The 27,734-nt window shown below is 37.5% G+C and overlaps 1 protein-coding gene across 1 annotated transcript in view; it reads left to right on the top strand.

Annotated features, from left to right (window-relative positions):
- The window catches only part of TSGA10 (testis specific 10), a 98,814-nt gene extending 72,074 nt beyond the window's left edge, over nucleotides 1-26,740 (top strand). Inside the window, exons 14-19 of the mRNA XM_081254393.1 lie at nucleotides 695-805; nucleotides 3,899-4,084; nucleotides 12,035-12,244; nucleotides 24,300-24,502; nucleotides 26,227-26,331; nucleotides 26,509-26,740. Of these exons, the coding sequence (XP_081110519.1) occupies nucleotides 695-805; nucleotides 3,899-4,084; nucleotides 12,035-12,244; nucleotides 24,300-24,502; nucleotides 26,227-26,331; nucleotides 26,509-26,647 (954 nt within the window). The 3' untranslated portion in view covers nucleotides 26,648-26,740. The remainder of the gene's footprint in view (nucleotides 1-694; nucleotides 806-3,898; nucleotides 4,085-12,034; nucleotides 12,245-24,299; nucleotides 24,503-26,226; nucleotides 26,332-26,508) is intronic.
- The last annotated feature ends 994 nt before the right edge of the window (nucleotides 26,741-27,734 follow it).

The following is a 27,734-nucleotide window of genomic DNA, read 5'->3' as shown; positions in this document are numbered from 1 at the left end:
CATTAACATTTTTCTCCGTTATTAAAAATTATTCCAAACATTTCTCATGAATGCATAGTATTCTGTGTGGTTTTACCACTATGTAGATACTATTATTTACTGCATCATTCACCTAATGTGAATAAATATTGTCACATAGCAAATAATGCCTTAATAAACATTCTTTTTTGTTAAATTTTATAGATTTAGTTTCAAATTGAATCAAACGCTTATGAGGTTTCTTTTTTAAATTAAAAAACCTTCTAAGTGGACATGGGTATCGAGAATACCCAAGTATCCATCTCCTACCTTTAACAAAAAGTAACATATTTGTCTTTCTTGTTTTTATGAGCTTTTAAAAATGTCTCATGTCATCACCAGGTAGCAGATCACAGATTTGCTTTTCTCCAATTTACATTTACTCTAATAATACATGGAAATGCCCATTCCTTACCATATCTTTGATTACTAGTAAATTTTAACTTTTTTCAAGTATTATCCACTTATGCTTCCTTTTTGTGAATTGTGTTTGGGTCCTTTGCCCATTTACTGTTTGGACCCTTGTGTTTTCTCACTGTCTTTATATGAGCTTTATATATTGGGTATATTAATTTTTATTTATCATATTTACTGTAAATATTTAAAATTTTATGATAGTTTTGACAGAACAATTTTTAATTTTTTGTAGTCAGATTTAACTGTCTTTTTCTCATAGGCACTGTCTAAAAAACTGCATGATACTCATAATGAGCTTACTGACATTAAACAGAAGGTTCAAGACACTAATTTGGAGGTTAATAGACTGAAGAATATATTAAAGTCCAAAGTACGTATATATATATATATATTTCCACCTTGGCTCGAGATACTTGAGTTTTCACTAAAGCTGTTGATTGATTGCACTCATAGGGACAGCTGAATCAAGTGCATTTCTTTAAGGCATAGCCTATTTTAATGTTGACAATTACGTGTTAACTATATATTTAGAATGTCACCAATGTCCAGAAGGGTAACTCAAGGATACACCCCTTTTATTTGCCACTTAGCCATTTTAGATAAACAGAATCCTCCTAACTGGATGAAGAACAAGGGGCCAGAATCAAGTTGGGCTCACTTCTATTTGGAAATGGTAGTTTACAGTTACAAACCTTTGACAAAAGAGGCTCCACCTGATTGTGTAGCAGATCAGAATTGATCTCTCTGTTGTGGAGCCACCTGTTTCCCAGGACCAGAGGGCAGATGGCTCTCTTCTCCATTTCCCTGTGAGTAACCAGTTGACTAGACACACGTCGACTGGTATGTCTGATATCAGATGATTCCCGATAAATTTGGGCACATGTGTGACAACCCTGGAATAAAGAGACCGCTAGACCAAGGATGTTAGGTATGTCCATTTGATAAACTATTATATAAAATAGTGTTGGATTGACGCCTGTAATAGGGGTGGTGTTACCTACTTACTTAACAATCAAACCATTAATAGGAATTCCTCCCTCAAACCGTTTTCCTCATTGTATTTAACATATCATTTAATTTCAGTCCATAAACATATCTTGAGCATTTATTTATGGTGTACATAAGACCATTCAGGACTTTGAGAGATGAGAGATTCTAAGGACTCCTGAATTGCAACCCTCGTTTCCAGGCAGCAAGGCAGCAGCCTCATGTTGCCAAAGCAGGTGATTTCCTACCCTTCTTGAGTTGAAGCTGCTAGCAATGTAATGTCATAAATGGACAGAAGCTTTGGAGTCCTCTCACTAATGCCATGGACTTCTATAGGCCACTCAACCTCCCTCAGTCTCAGTGTCCCAACGGTAACTGGGAAGAACACCCAAGTGAGTAAGATACGCCTAGCACAGTGAGCCATCTAAGCCTATTCCGGAATAGGGCAGAATATAAATAAAAGACTATCTGAACCACATTTAACGTAGTAAGCTTTCAGACAATGTTAGACACTCTTTCTCCCTAGCCTGTCGCATTACCCGAAATTCCACCATTAGGGATTGGGGCTTTTCGATTCTGGAATTGTATTTTCAGACATCACACATCAAACCCCTCTCAGCTTTTAGCACCCTCATGTGAGTTCTTTTTTGAGACCCCGTTTCACAACATAGCTGGATGGATCCAGGCATCCCCCTCAGAGAAAGGATCACAGGTCCGTTTTGGTAGGGAGGTCCATTAAGGATTGTCGAGTACTTTATTCATCACCCATCCATTCAATGTGCGGTATGCTGGGCGCTGAGGTGACAGAGTTGAAAAACTGCGAGGAAACAGAATGGCACCCCCGGCAGTGGGGACAACAAGTAGAGGTGGGGGAAGAGTAGGTCCTGTAGCTAGAGTGGAATGTGAAGGTGGGTGGTAATAAAGAGGTAAGAAGGACATGTCTGAACTGTATTTCTAGGAAGCTTTCATTACAACATACACAGAAGTTATTTGAAGAATTGCCTTTTAGAAAGACTGTTCAGGAAATGTTGGAAAAAGAAGTCAGAAGGGTAACAAAAGAGGGGGAAGAGCAGTTAGGAGAGGCTGTATCCATAATTCAGACAGGAAGTGCAAAGGATTCCAGCTGAGGCAGCAGCTTTGCCTTTGCCCTGGTGGAGGGGAGTAAAGAGCCCAGGGGTCAACCAGAGGGAACTGGTGGGGAAGCACCAGAAAGAGGGGAAAGAGATCTGCAAAGAGAGAACCGGAGAATACCAAAGATCACTTGCACTTTCTTTATAATGTTGCCCATCTTGCACCGCACACCACTCTGGCTGCTTTGGGCAAGTACAAAAAAGGGTAAACTGTGGTTGCTGGCTGCTGGGAGGGGAGGGCACTAAGTGGTTAGAGGGCAGAGAGATGTTCTAATGCAGTCTTTTTTGCTGCTTAAACTTGGAACCATATATTACCTAGTCACAAAGCCAAATTGAATAGAAAAATGATTCCTACCTTAGAAAACTGAATGCAACATAAAAATGGTTCGTATCTTCGAGGAATGTGAGGGGTTACTGGGGAGATGGTACATCCACAGCTAACTACATAAAGCTATAAGGCACTTTTAAGAGAATGACACACACAATGAGTTGGCCAAACCATACTACTAAAATAATATTTTCAAAAGTAGCTTCATAATTATTACTCAGTATAATATATTATTTGAGGAGCTGATTGTTTTCCTTTAGAAATGAGATCCTACTTTAGTCAGTCCATCATGATAGAACTTTATCATGATAGGTGCTAACAGTGGTTCTATATTGTATGCCCAGTATATACATGAATGTATAGTTATGAGTAGTGTTTATTGGCATAGGTTTCATATTTTACTTCTGAACAACTTCAGGCAAGTTATTAGAACAGTGAGCAAAAGTGAATTATAGAACAGTCCATGATCGAGGAAATTAAGGCTGGGGTTATGAATGAAAGGCAGGAACCAGATAGGAAACATGCCAATCCAAGAGAATTATCAGAAGCTGACGCTTAAGATATGCAAGCAGGCAGAAGCTCTATAGCCATACTACAACCCAGAAGAGCAGTCAGGAACAAGGGAATACACAGATACAAAAGGTCAGGTCAAGGCAGAAGCTCAGAAACCAGACCAGCAAGTAGGCAGTAAGCAGCTATATGGAGGCAATGAGGATTTTGTTTGAACAAAAGCAAATATAAGAACATATTCATTGAGGTCTTGAAGATAAGAGTGAAAACTTTACTAGATGAGTGAGTGTGACTCAGGAGCCAGGGCAGATCCTGGTCCCATTCCCTTTTGTTAATTACAGGATGACCAATTTTCTAAACTGAGAGTAGAGATAGGAGTCCTTGAGATTATGGTACAGTTGGTCATCGTGGCAAGTAAATTCCCAGTGACCTGGCAAATAGTGTTTAATTTGCGTCACATGTTTAACATTTTACTCTTCTAAAGTAATACCTAAGATTTGCTTTTTAGGAATCTGAGAACCGGCAAATGGTGGACCAACTCCGAAAAGCCAATGAAGATGCTGAAAACTGGGAAAATAAGGCCCGTCAAGCAGAGGCAGATAACAATACCCTCAAATTAGAACTTATCACTGCTGAGGCAGAAGGTAACAGATTAAAAGAAAAACTAGATGCCCTCAACAGAGAGGTCGAGCAGGTAAGTTTGGTAAAATATGCTTGGAGGTACATCCTGTATCATATTTAAAAGAGTTTTGTTTGGCTTTCCGTAAATTAAGTGTATAAACAAACACTTAAGTTATTTAAATATACTGTGAATTGTAGTCTGTTAACTGTTCTCCACTCTGGTTCTCTAATCTCTTACCTACTCTACAACTAGAATAATCTTTAGCATTTTTAAAAATTAGAAACTATTTCAAGCATACAAAAACAGTGCCCTCCCCAAAAGTAGTATAAAAGACCCACATATGCCCATCTCCAAAGTTGAAGGATGCTAACATTTTGCCATATTTATAAAGAATCTATTTATTATTTAAATAAAGTATCTATTTAAAAAAACAAGACGTTGCAGATACAACTCCTCATCCTTTCTTCTCCTCCCTCCCTAATGGTTGGTATGTAGGACTTTCAGGTCAGTTGTATAACTCTTTTTCATATGTTTGTACTTTTTCTACATATCTGTCACCCACAAATGATGTATAATGTTTGTGTGCTTTAAGTTTTTTAAAGTGATAATATACTGTAGGTATCTATTTGCAATTTGCTTTTTTTGCTCAATATTATAAGTTTGAAATGTATCTATTTTAATACATATAGTGTACATCTAAACAGTTGCTTCTATAGTCATTGAATAAAATACTTTATTTTTAAAATTCATTCCCATACTAAAGGACATTTAACTGTCTTCACTTTTTCTATAATAAAATGCTGCAACAAACAGCATTTGGTAAAAGTTACTGAGGTAAATAGGCCTTTACTGTGAAGTCTTGTGTTTATCTGTCTGTGAGTTAGGCTATGATTACTGTTTACTGTAGCCGTGCATGTCAGAGAGGCTAAAATTCCTTCTGGTGTCCTTCTTTGTTTCCTCTGTTGTCTTTGGGTTCACTTAGAGACTCCTTAAATAGAGTCTGAACCTTGTAGTTCTTTCAACTGTGACCTCCTGTTATTGTACAGGAGCCCTGTTGATGTGGTAGTGAAGTGTAGGTGGAGGAGACGCGTTCTATTATCCTACGATTAGGTCTTAGTCTTTTAGTGGGCATGTGCCCCTGGGATGTGACCTTCACAAGTGTTTCTCAGTTTTTTTCTCCCTGAGATGAGGTAGAAAGGCTTGAGAGACTCTGTGTTAGGTACTACCATCCCTCCACATTGGTTAGGCTCTGGTACAACCATGTTGGTTATGCTGTCACGAAATCATCTCCTTTGGGGGCAGACCTTGGTCAAGAAGGACAGAATTCTGTGGGATTATTCAAAATGGTTACTTTTCCCCTCACCCTGCTAGAAGCATGAGGGGATTTTTCTCGGATATTAATCCTGAAAACCCAGTGGGCTCCAGGAGGTAAAACTAATAAAAATGTGGGGCTCTCCTCAGGCTGGGAGCCCAGGAGGATGTATCTCTCAAGCTAGTTCATGCTCAGTCTCTAGCAGGTGGTCAATTACCCTTTAAGTGTTGCTACCGGTTGCTAGCTCCAACGGCAGTTTCTCCTCCTGGTAAGCTGCAATTCTCTGTATTTACCTTTCTCTATATTTTGGGTACAGTGATTCATTTTATGTCTTCAATTCTCTGATAGATCAAAGAAGAGTTCTTTATTGTCATATTTTCTGCTTTTTTCGTATTGTGAGCGTGGGAGTGATGATCTTTTGGAACAGAAACTGGAAGGCTGCTTGTTTATATGATTAGAGACTGGCTGGATTATTTAGTGAAATCTCTTTCTCCCCTTTCCCCTTGAAGTGTGAAGCCTCTGATGTTTCTCCTCAGAGGTGCAACCTTGAATGCGTCCACAGTTACCCTGCAATGACAGTGGTTTTGGCAGAGCCTTTTTTTTTTTTTTTTTTTTGCGGTACGCGGGCCTATCACTGTTGTGGCCTCTCCCGTTGTGGAGCACAGGCTCCAGACACGCAGGCTCAGCGGCCATGGCTCTTGGACCCACCCACTCCGCGGCATGTGGGATCTTCCCGGACCGGGACACAAACCCGTGTCCCCTGCAACGGCAGGCGGACTCTCAACCACTGCGCCACCAGGGAAGCCCTGGCTGGGCCTTTTTTGACTCTCTTCCTTTACTACATTCAGCTGTTAAGCCCAACTAATTTCTGGCTATTTGCTTTATTGTTTTCAACAGCGCCCTCAAGCACAAATTGCTTCATAGACTGATTCAATTAAATTTGGGTTGTTTTACAGGGATAGCTTTTGAGGTCAATGTTTGAGTTTTTTCTGAACCCGAGAACATTCTTCTTAGCAGTCTTTTCCCCTAATTTTCGCGGGTAAACTAGCTGACCTATGGTTGAGCTTGTATCTCTTAAGAGTTTACCATTCTCTTTAAAATTTCTTTTCAACATAGCCTCGAAGTATTTTCGCTGTACCTTCCATTGTTCCTGAGAGTGCCTTAGACTTGAATTTTCCTATAGTCAGTTGTAAATGAAGTAAAGTTCCTTTGGAAGAATTTAGGAGCTTCCCGCTTTAAGGCCTCTCTCTCTCCCTGGGCAAAATCTCTGAGCCCTGGCTCTAAAGCTGGTATGGGGACAGTGGTGCAGTTCTCTTTGAGTGACGTGCCCACTTTAGGATCTAGGCACTTGGAGGGGATGGTGGGTATATGGCTGTAGCCTCTGGCCTTCTCAGCATGCCTCTCCAGGTATGGAACCTCTTCCTTATGAATAACCTGCGTCAAGGAGAATCAGAGCCACAGTGTTCTCATTATGCCACAAACAAGATAGAACCTCCATCCCATGTGGAGAGGCTGGTCAGAAGAAGGGAGCCCCCATCTCCCAGACATTGTTGCCAGAAACTTGGCCTCTGAAATAAGTAGCTTTTGGAGTGGCATGAGAAATGCTGATAGCCTGCCTCTCCTGGGAATACACTATAGTTCTTGACTGAGTACTGAGGGGAGAGGGAGCATTGTTTTTAGCTGCACCCACCTGGAGTGGAATTTCCATCGTGCTGAGCTGGGTGTGGGGAGAGAGGGTCATGCTTCAGATGCCACGGACTTTTCCTGTTCCCTCCCAGTTTTACTTGGTTTTCTTAAAAGTGTTTCTTCATTTACTGTATGTTCTTAAGACCATTTCCAGAGACTATTTAAAGACCATTTAAGGTTGCTTTTTTATAGTTTTCACTACTTTCACTGGTTCTATGGAGCTGCTCACATTGCCATGCCAGAAATGGAACCTTATTCTACACAGTTGATATGTTTTCATTTTATTTTATGTCAAAATAATTTTCTGATTACCCTTATATTATTTTGCGGTATTGTTTAATTTTCAGTATTTGGAGATTTAAAAAAATACCTTTCTAGTTATTGATTTTTCAGTCTTTTACATTTATTGAGACTGTATGGCTAGCATATGGTCATCTTTCTGGGTTTTCCATGTACACTTGAAAATAACATGTGTTATTTTGTTGTTGGGTAAAATGTTCTATAAATGTCTATTGGGTCAAGTTCATCAATCGTGTTTTTCAATTCCTATCAGTACTGAGTTTCTGTTTACTTATTCTAACAATTATTGAGAGAAGAATGTTGAAATCTCCAAACATATTTGTGCATTTGTGTATTTTTTCTTTCAGTTCTGTCATGTTACTTCATGTATTTGAATCTGTGTTATATTACTTCTTAATGAATTCATCTCTTTATCCATTGTAATGCTTCTCATTCTGTAGTATACTTTGTAAGGTATTAATATAGCCACTTCAGACTTCTTTTAATTATTGTTTGTATGGTATATCTTTTTCCATGCTTTTGTTTCTAATCTTTCTATGTCTTTATGTTTAAAATAGTATTCCTTTAGACAGCATATGGTTGGATCTTGCTTTTTTATCCTGTCTTACATCTGTCTTTTAGTTGTCTTTGGACCATTTATATTTAATGGAATTATTAATATAGCTGTGTGTGAATCTACCATGTTATTGTTTTCTATTTGTCCCATTTATTTTTTGTTTCCTTTTCACTCTTTTTCTGCCTTCTTTTGAGTATTTTTTTTTAGTATTCCATTCTATCTCTATTATGGCCTTATAAGCTGTACATCATTATTTTTTTCTGCTGATTATTCTGGAGTATAGACCATGCATCTTTTAATTGTCACAGTCTATCTTCAAATAATAGATTACTTCTTAGTACCCCTTTACTTCCCCCTCCCATTCTTTATCCTACTGTTCCTCCATTTTTCTTCTACATATATTGTAAACCCCATAGTACCTTATTATTTTAACTTTAAATAGTTATCTTTAAAGAAATTAAAATATGAAAGACTTTTTTATTCACCCACATATTTACTATTTCTCATGCTCTTCATTCCTTTGGGGAGATCCAAGTTTTCATCTACTATAATTTTCTTTTTGTTAGAAGACGTTCCTTTAAACATTTCTTCTAAATAAAGTAACAAATAGAAAAAAATTTAACAAAAAGTAAGTAATATAAAATAAAGTGGTAAGAGCTGAGCTCTTTTCAACTGAGGGGGAAAAAAAGTTTCTTGTAGTACGTTGGCATTGAATTCTCTCAGGTATTGTTTGTTTTCAAAAGTACTTATTTCACCCTCATTTCTGAAGAACCTCCTTTTTTTACACGTCTTTTATGTGTTTATTTTCTTTACACACTTCCTACCCCACTGCTGATTGGTTTGGAAGTTATATGTTCTCAATCTTTTGATATTCTTTTAGTAGTTAAAATTGTAATATGCATACTTAACAAAGTCTGTTGTTAGAATCTACAACCTTCCTCCTAAACAATAATATATGCTCCTGAGAAAATTTGAATACTGAGCACAAAACTACTGCTTACTAGATCTTGTGCCCTCTCTCTTATTTTCTCTTTCACACACACACACATACACCAATCTTTTATGATACTGTTGTGTACTATTTTAGTTCTACCTTGTTTTTATATTCTTAAAAATAAATCATTACTATTGTTCTTATTCTTTGTCAATCCTTATTTGTATCTACCCGTATGTTTACAGAATTCTTCATTCATCGTTGCTTCTTTTTTTGTCATGAATATATTAAAAATCATCTGCTTTAATCACTGTAAATAACTCTTGCTCAGAGAACCTTATAAATAATTGGTATGCTTGTTTCAATATCAGTGTTTGTTTTTGTCATTGTTATATGACAATATTGCTATCCTTGATCCTAAAACCTTGTGATCAAATCCAGGAGGGTTGACTTTAGGTGATATTAAGGGAAATAGTGATCAGGGCCAAGAATTTGGTATAAAACATGCTCAACCCAATTCTAAAAATCCAGTTCTCTGCAGAACTTTGGTAAAATATACTTAGCAGAATATATGTTACTGAAATTTGGGATTTCCTAAGGATACATTTTTCACTTTTTCTAAAAGGAAAACATTTTTGAAGACATTTAATATGTGTTCACATGTCTGAGTAAATGCATTTATATATTAAAACTTGTTCAAGTGTAAGGGAAAGAGATCTACTCCAGCTAGTTCAAGAAAACAGGAGTTATTGTAAAAACACAAGTGGAACATGTGGGAGAAAGGATTTCATGGGAACTCTTAAGTCCTAAATCTGCCAGGAATGGAGACTAGAGGATCGTTTTGTGATAGAGAGTAGCTCTCAAGACCTCCACCACCCAGCCAGAAAACGTTCATCTTTACTGTTGTGCTTCACTATGAATTTCAGGGAGGTGCATCTGCTTCTACAAAAGGACTCTGAGCTATCATAGGCATGGAACAAACATTATGTTAAAGTTTAGAATTGGGTATGGCAGGGTAAAGTCAGACTCCAAAATTGGGTGAAGCCAGACCAAAGTTTTCAGAAGACATTTTTTTTTTTTTCTCTATCCAGAGACTAGGTCAAGATAAACTTTTGGTTGTCTCTCTGTGAGGTTGAGTGGATTTTTTTTTCCTGGAGCCTCCTTTCAAGGGTCCCAGATTATGTGGAGATCTCAATTCCAACGCTCCATTAGTCCTAAATTCTTGTCTCCTAGTCTTACTTGAGTGTGTTAAGCCATTCGCCATTACTGGGTCTTCCGACCCCCAACTCTTAGCTTCAGACCTGCTCATTTGCTCCTTGCTCTGGTGTTGTTTTCTCTGGTTTTGGCATGTGAGAATTTCTCTTTCTTACCTGCAAGTTCAACTATGAACTGCAAAAATAATTTTTTATTCTATTTTATCCAGATTTTCCTCTTAGCTTAATCAGCTATTTTACTAGAACCTGAAACGTCCAAAGCATTCTTCTCAAAACACAAAACCGATCACATAACCTACTCTGTAAGATCTGTCAATTGTAATAAAGACCTAAATTTTACATGGCTTACTAGGCTCTATTTTGTAAATTGTATACCTTTTCAACTGCACCTCCTATCACTCTTCCCTGTAGTCTCTGAGCTCTAGCCATACTAGCCTTCTCTCTGCTCTTGCTTTGCACTTAGCATCCTCTGATTTGAAAAGCCACCCTCCCCCAACACACTGTATATCTACTCACTTTTCAGATCTCAGTTCAAGTGTCATTTACTTAGAGAAGCCTTTCCTGATTTTCCCGATCTCATCAGTCTAGGTCACTTTCCTGTGTTCTACACTTTTTTCTCTAGAAATATTTGCTTAATATATATTTACATATTCATGTGTATGATTATTTTATTAATGCATGATTCCCCCATAGTCTAGAAACTTCATGAGAGCAGAGACCATTTTGCTTATCATTGGATATGCATCTAGGCACATTGACTGGAACATAGAATATACTCAATAAGTACGGAATGGATGAGCGGGTGGGTGGATGGATGGATAGAAGGTTGTTTGAAGAATGAGTGAGAAATTGAGTGAGTGAGGAAGGAAGGAAGGCAGAAAGGTAGGAGTGAATTGTGGCCAAATAACTTATTCTAGGAGCAATTTTTTGTGCATTGTGCTTGTAAAAATGCTTGTAAAAGCAGAAACGTTTCTTTATTTGTCTCTCAGTTGTTAGTCTCACATAATAGCAAATACTTCTCTGTAGGTGGCAGTGCACTTACATAAGACAGTTTTCTGAAAAAAAGGTGGGGATGTGGAATTATCTTGAACATTTGAAAGCATTTATATAACTTGACTCTCATATTACAGTTTTAAAGACATGCTCTTATTTTCCATAATGTGGATGTGTTCTTGATTTATACTTGGCTGGAGTCTTTTTCCCTCAGAGGTATTAGTAAGTACTAGAGAGTTATCAGCTCTCATTTTATGATAGTATGATCCATATCAGCATGCCATTCAAGAATTAGAAAATGGGTATTGTGAATGAAACTGTAGATAATGTTTTGTCTTTAACAATAATAATACTTATACCGTAGAATAATTGGAACTACAGCAAATATAGACAGAACTACAGGCCAAATGTGTATATCTCAACTAACTTTGGGGATGAGACTTTTAAATTGTTTTCTAAATACATTAAAAAGAATGACCAGGGACGTCTCTGATGGCATAGTGGTTAAGAATCTGCCTGCCAATACAGGGGACACGTGTTCAATCCCTGGTCCTGGAAGATCCCACGTGCCGCGGAGCAACTAAGCCCGTGCGCCACAACTACTGAGCCGGCATGCTGCAACTACTGAAGCCCGTGTGCCTAGAGCCCGTGCTCCACAACAAGAGAAGCCACTGCAGTGAGAAGCCCGCGCACTGCAATGAAGAGTAGCCCCCTCTTGCCGCAACTAGAGAAGGCCTGTGCGCAGCAACGAAGACCCAACGCAGCCAAAAATAAATAAATAAATTTATTAAAAAAAAAAAAGAACGACCAGTTGACCACTTTACTCCTGGATTTTATATATAGAAATTTGAAGCCCAAATTTATCTTTCCCAGAATGTTTTGTGCTTACTATTGCCACCTATATCATCTAAAGTTCCTTATAATCTAAAAGTACTATCATTAAAATATTTGCCCCACTTTGTTTTCCATGCTGTAGGTTTTTTTCAAGTTAAAAAAATACATATATATAATAATTTTGTCCTTGCAGCACTTAAATGCAGAACGGTCTTACAAGTCCCAGACTGCTACTTTACATAAGTCTGTTGTAAAGATGGAAAAGGAGCTTCAGAAGGTTCAGTTTGAAAAAGTGTCTGCCCTTGCAGACTTGTCTTCCACAAGGGAACTTTGCATTAAACTTGACTCAAGCAAAGAACTTCTTAATCGACAGATGGTTGCTAAAGATCAAGAAATAGAAATGGTATGTATTATGTTTTTAAATGGTTCTTTTAATATTACTATTACTATAAAATTATCACCATTTTCAAAAAATGAGCTATTTTTTAAATAAAATATTACATCAAGCCATGCCTTTCAACTTTAGATTTTATTTTTAAAGTCCAAGAAATTAATTTATGCTGTGTTCCAAACAACTCAAGACCATAACAGAAGCTCTTCCTTTGAGTGTGTAATTTGCATTTACTTGAATTATAAAGCACATTGACATATCAATCAGCAAAGAACCATGAAGCTGAGGTTTATCTAGCAGAATAATAACTTTAATGAGATCCTTTTAAGCAAAATTTACTATTTGGCTGAGTTCTTTTAAACTGTAATTCACTTGATTGTATCTACCATGTTCCTGACATTGTGCTAGCCACTGTGAATATAATGTTCAAAAGATACAGTCCCCTGCCCTCAAGGGCCTCCTGGTATTGACATACAAATTATTTGGGGTGAATATTTTACTAGTAAGAAATACTCAAGTTTTCAGAGAGGGAATTCCTTTTTGGCCTGTGGGTGTCAGAGAGGAGTTCACAAGGGCACACTACTGAACTCAGAAGTGATGAGGCATCCCATTCAGAGGGAACAACCACTTAGGCAATGGTCCGAAGTTATAAGTGAACTCTTGAGTGAGTAGTAAGTCATTTGCATTGGCCAGGTGGCTGAGATGCATCTGGAAAAATAGATGGAGCCTGAATCCTGAAGGGATATGTATTCAAGTTGCGAAATATCAACACATTTTGGTTATATGTTGACACACATACACCAATACACCACAACCAAAAGGATTAGTAATCTTTAAGCTTTAAAATTATTACCCTTAGCAAAACTAAATATAAAATTGATAATGATTTATATTTATTTTTTAATCTTTTAAGGATATTTACTACAGGTTTTGTTGCTTACTAGTCTTTAAATATTTTTTCTCTTATTGTGTTAAAATACATATAACCTTTACCATCTTAACCATTTTAAAGTTCAGTGGTTTTCACATTGTTTTGCAGCCATCACCACCTTCCATGTCCATAACTCCTTTCATCTTATAAATCTGAAACTCTATACCTATTAAACAATAACTCCCCATTCTCTCCTCCCTGCAGCCCCTGGCAACCACCATTATATTTTCTGTGTTGATGATTTTGACTACTCTAAGTACCTCACATAAGTGGAATCATATGTATTTGTCTTTGGGAGGCTGACTTATTTCACTTAGCATAATGTCCTTAAGGTTCATCTATGTTGTAGCATATTGCAGAATTTCTTTCCTTTTTTTTAAATAGATCTTTATTGGAGTATAATTGCTTCACAATACTGTGTTAGTTTCTGTTGCACAGCAAAGCAAATCACCCATATGCATACACATGTCTCCATATACCCTCCCTCTTGAGCCTCCTCCCCATCCTCCCTATCCCAACCCTCTAGGTCATCGCAAAGCACCGAGCTGATCTCCCGGTGCTATGCTGCTGCTTCCCACGAGCCAACTATTGTACATTCAGTAGTGTGTATATGTCGATGCTACTCTCACTTTGCCCCAGCTTCGCCCTCCCACCCCATGTCCTCAAGTCCATTCTCTATGTCTGCCTCTTTTTTCCTTCCCTGCAACTAGGTTCATCAGTACCATTTTATTTTATTTTTTTAGATTCCATATATATGCATTAGCGTACGGTATTTGTTTTTCTCTTTCTGACTTACTTCACTCTGTATGACAGACTCTAGGTCCATCCACCTCACTACAAATAACTCGTTTTCATTTCTTTTTATGGCTGAGTAATATTCCATTGTATATATGTGCCAATCTTCTTTATCCATTCATCTGTCGATGGACATTTAGGTTGGTTCCATGTCCTGGCTATTGTAAATAGTGCTGCAATGAACATTGTGGTACATGTCTTTTTGAATTATGGTTTTCTCAGGGTATATGCCCAGTAGTGGAATTGCTGGGTCATATGGTAGTTCTATTTTTAGTTTTTTAAGGAACCTCCATATTGTTCTCCATAGTGGTTGTATCAGTTTACATTCCCACCAACAGTGCAAGAGGGTTCCCTTTTCACCACACCCTTTCCAGCATTTATTGTTTCTAGATTTCTTGATAGTGGCCTTTCTGACCCGTGTGAGGAGATACCTCATAGTGGTTTTGATTTGCATTTCTCTAATAATTAGTGATGTTGAGCATTTTTTCATGTGCCTCTTGGCCATCTGTATGTTTTCCTTGGTGAAATATCTATTTAGGTCTTCTGCCCATTTTTTAACTGGATTGTTTGCTTTTTTGATATTGAGCTGCATGAGCTATTTATATATTTTGGAGATTAATCCTTTGTCTGTTGTTACATTTGCAAATATTTTCTCCCATTCTGAGGATTGTCTTTTTGTCTTGTTTATGGTTTCCTTTGCTGTGCAAAAGCTTTTAAGTTTAATTAAGTCCCATTTGTTTATTTTTGTTTTTATTTCTGTTACTCTAGGAAGTGGGGTAAAAAAGATCTTGCTGTGTTTTATGTCAAAGAGTGTTTTTCCTTTGTTTTCCTCTAAGAGTTTGATAGTGTCTGGTCTTACATTTAAGTCTTTAATCCATTTGGAGTTTATTTATATGTATGGTGTTAGGGAGTGTTCTAATTTCATCCTTTTACATGTAGCTGTCCAGTTTTCCCAGCACCACTTATTGAAGAGGCTGTCTTTTCTCCATTGTATGTTCTTGCCTCCTTTGTCATAAATTAGGTGACCATATGTGCGTGGGTTTATCTCTGGGCATTCTATCCTGTACCGTTGATCTATATTTCTGTTTTTGTGCCAGTACCATACTATCTTGATTACTGTAGCTTTGTGGTATAGTTTGAAGTTGGGGAGCCTGATTCCTCCAACTCCATTTTTCTTTCTCAAGATTGCTTTGGCTATTCAGGGTCTTTTGTGTTTCCCTATGAATTGTAAAATTTTTTGTTCTAATTCTGTGAAGAATGCCATTGGTAGTTTGATAGGGATTGCATTGAATCTGTAGATTGCTTTGGGTAGTATAGTCATTTTCACAATATTGATTCTTCCATTCCAAGAACATGGTATATTTCTCCATCTGTTTATGTTATCTTTGATTTCTTTCATTGGTGTTTTACAGTTTTCTGAGTACAAGTCTTTAGCCTCCTTAGGCAGGTTTATTCCTAGGTATTTTATTCTTTTTGTTGCAATGGTAAATGGAAATGTTTCCTTAATTTCTCTTTCTGATTCTTCGTTGTTGGTGTATAGGAATGCCAGAGATTTCTGTGCATTAATTTTGTATCCTGCAACCTTACCAAATACATTAATTACTTCTAGTAGTTTTCTGGTGGCATCTCTAGGATGTTCTATGTATAGTATCATATCATCAGGAAACAGTGACAGTTTTACTTCTTCTTTTCCAATTTGTATTCCTTTTATTTCTTTTTCTTCTCTGATTGCTGTAGCTAGGACTTCCAAAACTATTTTGAATAAGAGTGGTGAGAGTGGACATCCTTGTCTTTTTCCTGATCTTAGTGGAAATGCTTTCAGTTTTTCACCATTGAGTATGAAGCTTGCTGTGCGTTTGTCACATATGGCCTTTATTATGTTGAGGTAGGTTCCCTCTATGCCCATCTTCTGGAGAGTTTTTATCATAAATAGGTGTTGAATTTTGTCAAAAGCTTTTTCTGCATCTATTGAGATGATCATATGGTTTTTATTCCTTAATTTGTTATTGTGGTATGTCACATTGATTGATTTGCATACATTGAAGAATCCTTGCATCCCTGGGATAAATCCCACTTGATCATGGTATATGATCCTTTTAATGTGCTGTTGGATTCTGTTTGCTAGTATTTTGTTCAAGATATTTGCATCTATGTTCATCAGTGATATTGGCCTATAATTTTCTTTTTTTGTGATATCTTTTTCTGGTTTTGGTATCAGGGTTCCAGGTTCTATGGCTTCATAGAATGAATTTGGGAGTGTTTCTCCCTCTGCAATTTTTTGGAAGAGTTTGAGAAGGATGGGTGTTAGCTCTTCTCTAAATGTTTGATAGAGTTCGCCTGTGAAGCCCCCTGGCCCTGGACTTTTGTTTGTTGGAAGATTTTTAATTACGGTTTCAATTTCATTACTTGTGATAGGTCTGTTTTTGTTTTCTAATTCTTCCTGGTTCAGTCTTGGAAAATCGAACCTTTCCAAGAATTTGTCCATTTCTTCATGGTTGTCCATTTTATTGGCGTATAGTTGTTTGTAATAGTCTCTTATAATCCTTTGTACTTCTGCAGTGTCAGTTGTGATTTCTCCTCTTTCATTTCTAATTTTATCTGTTTGCATCCTCACCCTTTTTTTCTTAATGAGTCTGGCTAAGGGTTTATCAATTTTGTTTACCTTCTCAAAGAACCAGCTTTTAGTTTTATTGATCTTTGCTATTGTTTTCTTTGTTCCTGTTTCATTTATTTCTGCTCTGATCTTTATGATTTCTTTCCTTCCACTGACTTTGAGTTTTCTTTGTTCTTTTTCCTCTAGTTGTTTCAAGTGTAGGGTTAGATTGTTTATTTGAGAATTTTCTTGTTTCTTGAGGTGAGTTTGAATTGCTATAAACTTCCCTTTTAGAACTGCTTTTGCTGCATCTCATAGGTTTTGGGTCGTCATGTTTTCATTGTCATTTGTTTCTAGGTATTTTTTTATTTCTTCTTCGATTTCTTCAGTGATCTCTTTGTTATTTAGTAGTGCACTGTTTAGCCTCATATATTTATGTTTTTTTACAGATGTTTTCCTGTAATTGATTTCCAATCTCATAGCGTTGTGGTCAGAAAAAGATGCTTGATACAATTTCAATTCTCTTTAATTTTCCAAGGCTTGATTTGTGTCCCAAGATGTGATCTATCCTGGAGAATGTTCCATGTGCACTTGAGAAAAAAGTGTATTCTGCCACTTTTAGGGGGAATGTTCTATAAATATCAGTTAGACCTATCTGGGCTATTGTGTTATTTAAAGCTTGTGTTTCCTTATTTATTTTCATTTTGGATGATCTGCCCATTGGTGTAAGTGGGGTGTTAATGTCCCCTACTATTACTGTGTTACTGTCGATTTCTCCTTTCATGGCTGTTTGCATTTGCCTTATGTATTGAGCTCCTATGCTGGGTGCATAAACATTTATAATTGTTATATCTTCTTCTTGGATTGCTTCCTTGATCATTAGGTAGTGTCCTTCCTTGTCTCTTGTAACATTCTTTATTTTAAAGTCTATTTTATCTGATATGAGTACTGCTACTCCAGCTTTCTTTTGATTTCCATTTGCATGGAATATCTTTTTCCATCCCCTCACTTTCAGTCTGTATGTGTCCCTAGGTCTGAAGTGGGTCTCTTGTAGACAGCATATATATGGGTCTTGTTTTTGTATCCATTCAGCCAGTCTGTGTCTTTTAGTTGGGGCATTTAATCCATTTACATTCAAGGTTATCATCAATATGTATGTTCCTATGACCATTTTCTTAATTGTTTTGGGTTTGTTTTTGTGGGTTTTTTCCTTCTCTTGTGTTTTCCGCCTAGAGAAGTTTCTTTAGCATTCGTTTTAAAGCTGGTTTGGTGGTGCTGAATTTTCTTAGCTTTTGCTTGTCTGAAAAGCTTTTGGCTTCTCCATCAAATCTGAATGAGATCCTTGCTGGGTAGAGTAATCTTGGTTGTAGGTTTTTCTCTTTCATCACTTTAAATATATCCTGCCACTCCCTTCTGGCCTGCAGAATTTCTGCTGAAAAATTAGCTGATAACCTTATGGGGATTCCTTTGTATGTTATTTTTTATTTTACCCTTGCTGCTTTTAATATTTTTTCTTTGAATTTAATTTTTGTTAGTTTGATTAATATGTGTCTTGGTGTGTTTTTCCTAGTGTTTATCCTGTAGGGGACTCTGTGCTTCCTGGACTTTGGTGACTATTTCCTTTCCCATGTTAGGGAAGTTTTCCACTATAATCTCTTCAAATATTTTCTCAGACACTTTCTTTTTGTCTTCTTCTTCTGGGACCCCTATAATTCAAATGTTGGTGTGTTTAGTGTTGTCCCAGAGGTCTCTGAGACTGTCCTCAATTCTTTTCATTCTTTTTTCTGCTCCTCTGCAGTTATTTCCACCATTTTGTCATCCAGCTCACTTATTCGTTCTTCTGCCTCAGTTATTCTGTTATTGATTCCTTCTAGTGTATTTTTCATTTCAGTGATTGTATTGTTTATCTCTGTTTGTTTGTTCTTTAGTTCTTCTAGATCTTTGTTAAACATTTCTAGTATTTTCTCAATCCGTGCCTCCATTCTACTTCTGAGATTCTGGATCATCTTTACTATCATTACTCTGAATTCTTTTTCAGGTAGATTGCGTATTTCCTCTTCATTTATTTGGTCTTGTAGGTTTTTACCTTGCTGCTTCATCTGTGACACATTTTTTGCCGTCTCTCTTTTTTTAAATTTTTTATGAGTGGGATTGTGTTCCTGTCTTACTGGTTATTTGGCCTGAGGCTTCCAACACTGGGGTTTGTAGGCTGGGTCTTGATGGTGAGATGAGGAACTCTGTGAGACCTCACTCTGACGAATATTCCCTGGGGTCTGAGGTTCTCTGTTAGTCCAGTGGTTCAGACTTGGAGCTCCCACTACCGGAGCTTCAGCCTTACCCTGGGTTTGTGAACAAGATCCCTCAAGCCACATGGGGTGGCAAAAAAAAGAGAGAGAGAACAATAACAAAGTAAAAAATAAAATTCGACTAGGAAACTAACAGATATGTTAGAAAGAATATAAAAATAAAAATATAGATGAATCAACAACCAGAAGGTACATCAGTACCCCAATAGTAAAAAAGAGGAGGGAAAAGCAAAAAAAAAAAGGGGTGGGGGGAAGACCTTGGCTGTGGAGGGCAGGGCCTAAGCAAGGGCGAGGTTTGGGCAGTGGGCGGGGCCTATGCTTAGGACTCACAGGGCTGGAAAAGACCCTGGGAGCTGTGGGGGGTGGGGCTTAGGCTCTAGGAACAGAAGGGGACCAGGCGTGCCCCCCACCCCTGGTCTTAGAGGGCAGGGAACCTTACCTGGGAGCCCAGCAGGTTTCCTGGGCTTGAGGGGGTAGGGCAAATGCCCTCCTCTCCTCTCCTGCTCCTCCAGTCTGGGAGGGCCCCTCCCACCTGCCTCTCTTGATCTCCCCAGCCTCCCTCCTATGCCCCCAGGACCAATGAGGGGTGGGCAGCCTTGGAGGGCAGGGGACCGGCCTGGGAGCTTGGCAGGCTCCCTGGGCCCGAGTGGGTAGGGCAATCATCCTCCACTCCTCTCCTGCTCCTCCCAGATGGCCCCTCCCACCTGCATCTTCTGATCTCTCCGGCCTCCCTGCTATGCCCCCAAGAACGCATGTGGCCTGGATCGGGCTTTGGATAGGGGGAACCGGCTTGGGAGCTCAGCAGGCTCCCCGGCCCTAGTGGGCCAGGCAATGGCCCTCCACTCCTCTCCCTCTCCTCTGGGAGAGTCCCTCCCACCTACCTCTCCTGATCTCCCTGGCCTTAGGGGGCATAGGTCCTGTCTGGCCTCCACTTCTCCTCCCCCCTCAGTCCCCCTACATCCTACTGGTTCACTTTGGAGTTCCTCCCATCTCCTTGGGCGTCAGAGTCCCCCACCAGCGGCCAGCAGGCACCCTAGTTGTGTGGAGAAGCTAACTCCACGTCTTCCCACACTGCCATCTTGACTCCACCCTCTCTTTCCTTTTTAAGGCTGAACAGTATTCCATTGTGTGAATATACCACAGTTTGCTTATTTATTTGTCAGTTTGTGGACACTTGGGTTGCTTCCATGTTTTAGCTATTGTGAATAATGCTGCTATATACATGGGTGTGTAAATCTCTCTTCAAGATGCTGCTTTCATTTTGTTTGGGTCTCTACCCAGAAGTTGGATTTCTGGATCATGTGGTAATCATATAGTAATTCTATTTTTAATTTTTTGAGGAATCTCCATACTGTTTTCCAAAGCAGCTGTACCATTTTACATTCCCACTGACAGTGCACAAGTGTTCCAATTTCTCTACCTCCTTGCCAACACTTGTTGTTTTTCAGCCTTTCTTTCTCTCTTTCTCTTTCTTTCTTTCTTTCTTTCTTTCTTTCTTTCTTTCTTTCTTTCTCTCTCTCTCTCTCTCCCCTCCTCCCTCCCTCCCTCCTTCCCCCCACCTCTCTCTCTCTTTTGCTAATAACTATCCAGATGGGTGTGAAGTCATCAGGCTAATTCTCATAGTATTTTTAAATACTCCTGGCATAAATTTTTTTTGCCTTAGAATTTAGTTGTTTATGTATATATGTTTATCCCCATAATAAGCTGTGTTTCAAGTGCAAGAACTATCTTATTTATCTTTGTATTTCTTCAGCTGTACTATGCATATAAGGGACAGTCAAATAATTTTTCTAAGTTATTTTGATTTTGAGATAATTGTAGATTCACATGCAATTATAAGAAACTATACAAAGAAATGTTGTGTCTCCTTTACCTGGCTTCCCCCAATGATAACATCTTGCAAAACCATAGTATAATATCTCAACCAGGCTTTTGACATTGTTTCAGGCAAGATATGGAACATTTCTATCACAGGACCCATCATGTTGCCCTTTTTTAGCGCTATCTACTCCCCTCCTATCCACAACCTCTCCTTAACCCCTGGAAACAAACAGCTAATCTGTTCTCCACTTGTAAATTTTGTCACTTCAAGAATGTTATATAGATAGAATCATACGATATGTAAACTTTGGGGATTGGATTTTTTTTCACTCAGCATAATTCTCTGAAGATTCATCCAGGTTGTTGCATATATTAGTGGTTCATTCCTATAACATAGTTTGTTTAATCATTCATCCTTTGAAGAACATCTGTTATTTCCAGTTGAGAGAGAGAGAGAGAGAGAGAGAAAGAGAGAGAGAGAAATTAAAGACCCAAATAAAAGGAAAGACATCCCACATCCATGGATCAGAAGACTTAACACTGTTAAAATGGCAGTACTACCCCAAGTTGGTCTACAAATTCAATACAATGCCTATTAGAATCCCAGTTGGCTTCCTCATTGAAACTGACAAGACGACATAAAATTAATATGGAAGTGCAAGTGACCCAGAATAGCCAAAACAATCTTGAAAAAGAAGAACAAAGAGCACTTCCCAGTTTCAAAACTGTCTATAGTAATCAAGACAGTGTAGTACTAGCATAAGAAAAGATATATAGGTCAGTGGAACAGAATTGAGAGTCCAGAAATAAACTCTTACATTTGTGGTGAAATGATTTCCAAAAAATTGGTAGCAATACAATTTAATGGGGGGAAGAATAGTCTTTTTAACAAATGCTACTGGGACAACTGAACATCTACATGGAGAAGAATGAAGTTGGATTCCTATCACATACCATATACAAAAATTAACTTCAAATGTTTTATAGGCCTATATGTAAGAGTTAAAAATATAAAACTCTTAAGAAGAGAGCATACAAATAAATCTTTGTGACCTTGGGTTAGGTAATGCTTTTTTAGAGTCACATCAAAAGTACAACAGAAGAAAAAATAGATTAGAAGGACTTAATCAAAATAAAAAACTTTTGTGCTGCAAATGATATCAACAAAGTAAAAAGACAATGCACAGAATGGGGAAAACATTTGCAAATCATATATCTAATAAGAGATTTGTATCCAGAGTATATAAAGGACTCTTGCAACTTAGTAATAACCCAACTCAAAAAATGGGGAAAGGATGTCAATAGACATTTCTCTACAGACACTACATAAATGGGCAAAAAGCACATGAAAAGATGCTCGACATCATTAACAATCAGAGGAATGCAAAACAAAACTATACCATTTCATAACCACTAGGATGGCTATAATTTTAAAAAGACAATAGCAAATGTTGGCAAAGATGTAGAAAATTTGGAACCCTCATACATTGCTGGTGGGAATGTAAAATAGGCCTCTTTGGAAAACATCTTGGCAGTTCCTCAAAATGTGAAAAAATAGGATTACCGTAAAGTCCAGAAATCCCACTACTATTTATCAAAGAAGAATGAAAACATAGGTCCATGTAAAAACTTATACACAAATGTTCTTATCAGCATTATCTATAATAGCCAAAAAGTATAAATAACTCAAATATTCCTACATCTGTGCAAGGGAATATTATTTGGCAATAGAAGTAATGAAGTACTGATACCTGCTAAAACATGGATGACTCTTGAAAACATTACACTAAGTGAAGGAAGGCAGTCCCATAACACCACACACACATTGTATGATTCCATTTATATGAAATGTTTAAAATAAAGCAGATCATAGAGACAGAAAATAGATTAGGGATTGTCTAGGGCTAGTACTGGGGTAGGAGTGGGGGAATGACAGCTAATGTGTGCTGGGTTTCATTTTGCAATGATGAAAAAGTTCTCACAATAGATTGTGAGATTATGGTATGATCATACAACTCTGTTAATATACTAAAAACCATTGACTTGTACAATTTAAATGGGCAAGTTGTATGGTATGTGAATTATATTCCAATAAAGCTGTTACCAAAAATGTGATGCTCCATTTTATATTCCTGCCAGCAAGGTATATGAGATTGCCATTGCCCATTTTAATGTTAATCAACACAGAAACTAAGAAATTTGCCAGTTTGGTAAACTACAACATTGGTTCACCTGAAAGAGATTTCCCCAGGAAACACTTAGCAATGTCTATAGACATTTTTGACGGTCACAACCAGGGTGGGGGGATGCTATGGATCTCTGGTAAGTAGAGGCCAGGGGTGCCGCTAAACATCCTATAATGCATAGGGCAGCTCCCTACACCAAATAAATGTCCAACCCAAAACATCAGTAGTGTCAAAGTTAAAAAATCCTGGACTAGGGCCTCCCTGGTGGCGCAGTGGTTGAGAGTCCGCCTGCCGATGCAGGGGATACGGGTTCGTGCCCCGGTCCGGGAGGATCCCATATGCCGCGGAGCGGCTGGGCCCGTGAGCCATGGCCGCTGAGCCTGCGCATCCGGAGCCTGTACTCCGCAACGGGAGAGGCCACAACAGTGAGAGGCCCGCATACGGCAAAAAAAAAAAAAATCCTGGACTAGAAATACCATCTTGATTTAATTTCTATTTCTTTGTTTATTAGTAAGGGTAAGTTATTCTATGTTTACTAATTAGCTGTATTTTGTACATTTTCTGTTCACATCACTAGTTCATATTTCTCATCATTTTGTTCATCTTCCTTATATTAATAATATATTAACTATTTACTGAGTTTATTTTCATCTGGTTTTTTTCTCGTAAATTTTGTTTATAATGAGTATAAATATGTTTGTTTTTTCTACAGTCAGACATCAGTTTTTAATTGTATCTAGTCTAAAAAGTTCTTCCCCTACCTGCCCACCCCTTTCCTAATAATTTCATTTTTATTTAACTTTTTTTTCTTAGGGTTTTATCTTTTTACATTTAATTTTTTAAATGCATATATAAATTATTATAATGTGTAGTATGAGATAAGGAATAATTTTTTTCTAAATAGTGATGTCTGGTTTTCCTCCTTTTGAAGAAACATTTGGCTTACAGAACGTATTTTAGGCTCAAGATAACCTTCAAAAAGTGAAGTTTTCCACAGGATCATGCAAGAGAAGGAATGTGCAATTACTCCTTATCTTTCTTAACTATGGAGCGCGATGACATTCCATCAGGAAATTAGGTGTTTATAATTCACCCAACTCAGTACAAAGCAGTAGTTACAGATACTACCATGTCAGTCTTGCAGAAATAAATTAAGAAATATCAAAGCTGGAAATGGAAATTGTTTGAAGTTTGAGATTAATAACTCTTTACTTAAATTAATGAACTTTCTGATATTATCAGAGAGTTGGGGAAAGTGATACTCAGTGTGTGTGCGTGTGTGTATCTGGTAAGAAGGAGGACACAATTTCCAATCAAGAAATTAAAAGTGGTTGTCAGTTTATAACATAATACAGACATTTTATGAGTCTCTGATAATACATCAGTTAAGTGAACAAATAGGAATAAGTATAGGTATCTTCTTCTTATTGTACAGATGGAGAATGAGTTCGATTCTGCTCGTTCTGAAATAGAACTCCTCAGGAGTCAGATAACAAATGAGAGAATCTCCATGCAGAATCTAGAAGCTTTGCTGGTGGCCAATCGAGACAAAGAATATCAGTCTCAGATAGCACTTCAAGAAAAGGAATCTGAAATTCAGCTTCTTAAAGAACACCTTTGTTTGGCAGAAAACAAAATGTGAGTTGGTTAGCAATATGATAACATAATGTCATATTTCTAAATTTTTGGTACTTTATAGATTAGTAGAATTTTAAAGCTGGCATTTAGACAATTTAGTGCCATAATTTGCTATTAATTAAACTGAGGACCCCAAATATTGTGATTTGTCTAAGATTTAGTACTTATTTCTATTATATGTTTATCTAAATTTATCTCAATTTAAGTTTAACCATCTCTGTTGATTGTTTGGGTATAAATGAACACCTATTGGTCCAACATATTGCCTTTAGGAAATAACCAGATTAGAAGAAATTAAGCACTTCTGAAACCAGAAGAATTTTTCTATTTATGGACCCACCTGGTAGTGCCACCATCTTTCCATTTGTCACATAATATTTCCCTATGTACCTATGTACCTGTAAGTGTATACTGGTTACCTGGAAGAACTACTGCATTTACAGAATGCTGAAGACTTCCCCCAGAGCACTGATTTTGATTTTTTTTATTTTAAGAATCCCTAATACCGTTAGCACCTTATTTACAAGACTGGACAATTAGGTGGAAATGCCTGCCTGCATAGTGAATATTTTATTATTAAAATATTAAACTAATATTTTATTATTAAACTTAATATTTTATTATTAAACTCACCTCTCACAAAACTTCATGGGGACCCTTAACCTCTGTTCTTATCTGTCCCACCTATAACACTTTTTCATCCAGCCTCAACTCTGCCCTCCCATCCGAGCAGGGGACGTGGGGAAGGACAGGAATCACGGTCTCAGGAATCAGCCACTTGTAGGAGCCCCCGACTAAGCAAAGGCTGCAAAACCATGGCCCGTTTCCTTCAGAAACTGATTTTAGGTTTTGGCAGCTGTGATTGAGTCATTCTTTTCAATCACTGCAGCTGGGCTTTGGGGGTACCTCCAACCAGTTCTGCAGGATCATTTCCTCAAGCTGTAGGTGGAAATTGCCTCAGTGAAGTGTGCCGACAGTCCCACCTTAAGGGGTACATTCTGTTTTAGACTGGCTGGTGAGTAGTATCAAGTAAGCTTGATAAAGTTGTGTGTTCTTAGTCTCTAAAGTTGAGACTCCAGCAGTCTGTAATGCAGTCCTGAAAGCCAGCAGAGAGGATAGAATGTTCTGTGCAAGAAGCATTCACCTCTGTTATCTGCCTCATGGTAGTGTGCCTTATCACAGGGGTTTGGAGGCAGTGTTTAGCCCTAAGGAAGATCCTGTTAAATTGAAGAGATTTTGTTTTTAACAGTAGATATATCAAATTTCATATATATATATATATATATATATATATATATATAAGGCATTTGGTCAATTAAATGTACATATATACACACACATTCATCATGGTGCTAGTGAATTCCAGTATTATATGCACTGGAATATGCACCTAATACCTTAAAGTACACTTGTAAAAATGATCTGCAGTAAATAAGTAACATAGGTAGATAATAGATAATAGTACCCCTCTAAACATCGGGAAACTGAGACAGAAAAGGTTTAACTAATTGAATTGGGCTGGGACAGCTTAGGCTTTTAGTAGGCTACTTTGCACATTTACTACATCTAAAGCTGGCATATTTTAGATGCACTAATACATCTATGAAAATGACAGTTTTGCTTGGATCCAGCTGAGAAACCATTGCCAACATGGTTTCATGTACTCTAGGAGTCCCAGCCATATTTTACCTATAATTAACTGTCACTCACATTCTTTTACACAGGGCCATCCAGAGTAGAGACGTGGCCCAGTTCAGGAACGTCATAACGCAGTTGGAAGCTGATTTAGACATTACCAAGAGACAACTAGGGACAGAGCGCTTTGAAAGGTAAGTGTGTCTCTATGCCACATTCAGCCTGGAAAGCATTGTTCCTTGGATAACCACAGATTTTGGTTATTTCATGATGCTTAGATTTTAAAGCATGATTTGAACTATAGTTCTATGACAGTGTTAATGATGTCGCTGGATATAAAGTTTAGTAAGAGTCTCACTGTTTTGCTTTAGGGAAAGAGCTGTGCAAGAACTTCGCCGCCAGAATTACTCAATTAATCCTTATCATTTGAGTTCCACAATAAAGCCAAGTACAAAATGTCACTCACCAGAACGTGCTCGCCATCGATCTCCTGACCGAGGCCTGGATTGATCATTAGAAGAGTAAGTGGTTTAAGGATCCATTCTTCGGGAACCATATAGCAATAAAAACTGAATATCTGAGGGGGTAAGAAAACTCTGTAACAGTCTACCATTAATAGTGCTAGTTAAACATCATTACATAATTAGATATGTAGACATAAAAATAAAGTATTTTGATAATTAGTTTTATCTAAATATGTTAAAGAAAGGTTTATTTTATCTAATGTATACATAAATCATATTTTTAAAATCTGATTTTCTTTTTTTTTCTACAACATACAGTTTTTTCATATACTGCCATTGACAAAATATTGGCTAATTATTACAGCACCATAAAATACATATACTTCAGGAAAATAATAGGCTAATTTTTCAGAGGAAAATAATTTAGATATATTCCTCTATGTCGCAAATTTCATAAAAACATTTTTATTTAGAAATAATTTCAAACTTACAAGAAGTTAACAAAAGTAAAATAATACAAAGAACATCTCTGCAACCTTTTACCCATACTCACTATTAAAATTTTACCGCATTTGCTTTTTATGTGTTTATGGGACAACACACGCTGTCTCATGCACTCACACTCTTGCACTTGTTCCTCCCTCTCTCTCTCTCTCGCCCTCTTCCCCACCCCCTCAACAGATTTTTTTTTTTAAACAATAACTAATACCTCCAGCTTGAACCATCCTCACAGGTTTCTCCCTTGCCTCCTTCCGTTCTGTATTTGTACATCCTTTCTTCTCCAGTGAGAGCCCTGGTTTAACATCAGCACATTTGTTCGACAACAGCAACACAGATATTCACCTGCTCGACCCCAGAATGCATCTAAAATACTTTCAAAATGTCTTCATCTATGTCACTACAATAAACAGGCCAACATAAAAAAAAGTTCAGAATCTGTTTGCAATTCTTCCTTTCTATCCCCATACATTACCTTTCCCAAGTCTTGAGGGCATATAGTCAAATACTGTGTTCATAACTTGCTTGGATTAATTCTTTTTTTCCTCCTTTCACTGTGGTTATGGTATACATTTGAAATACATTAGATTCATTTGTTTCAATTTGCTTTCATTTTTCTTGATTATGTTGAGATA

This window comes from Mesoplodon bidens (genome assembly GCF_964165515.1).
Source record: "Mesoplodon bidens genome assembly, chromosome: 14".
NCBI lineage: Eukaryota > Metazoa > Chordata > Mammalia > Artiodactyla > Ziphiidae > Mesoplodon > Mesoplodon bidens.
Note: the sequence above shows the minus strand (reverse complement) of the source record. Positions and strands in the feature narration are given on the sequence as shown.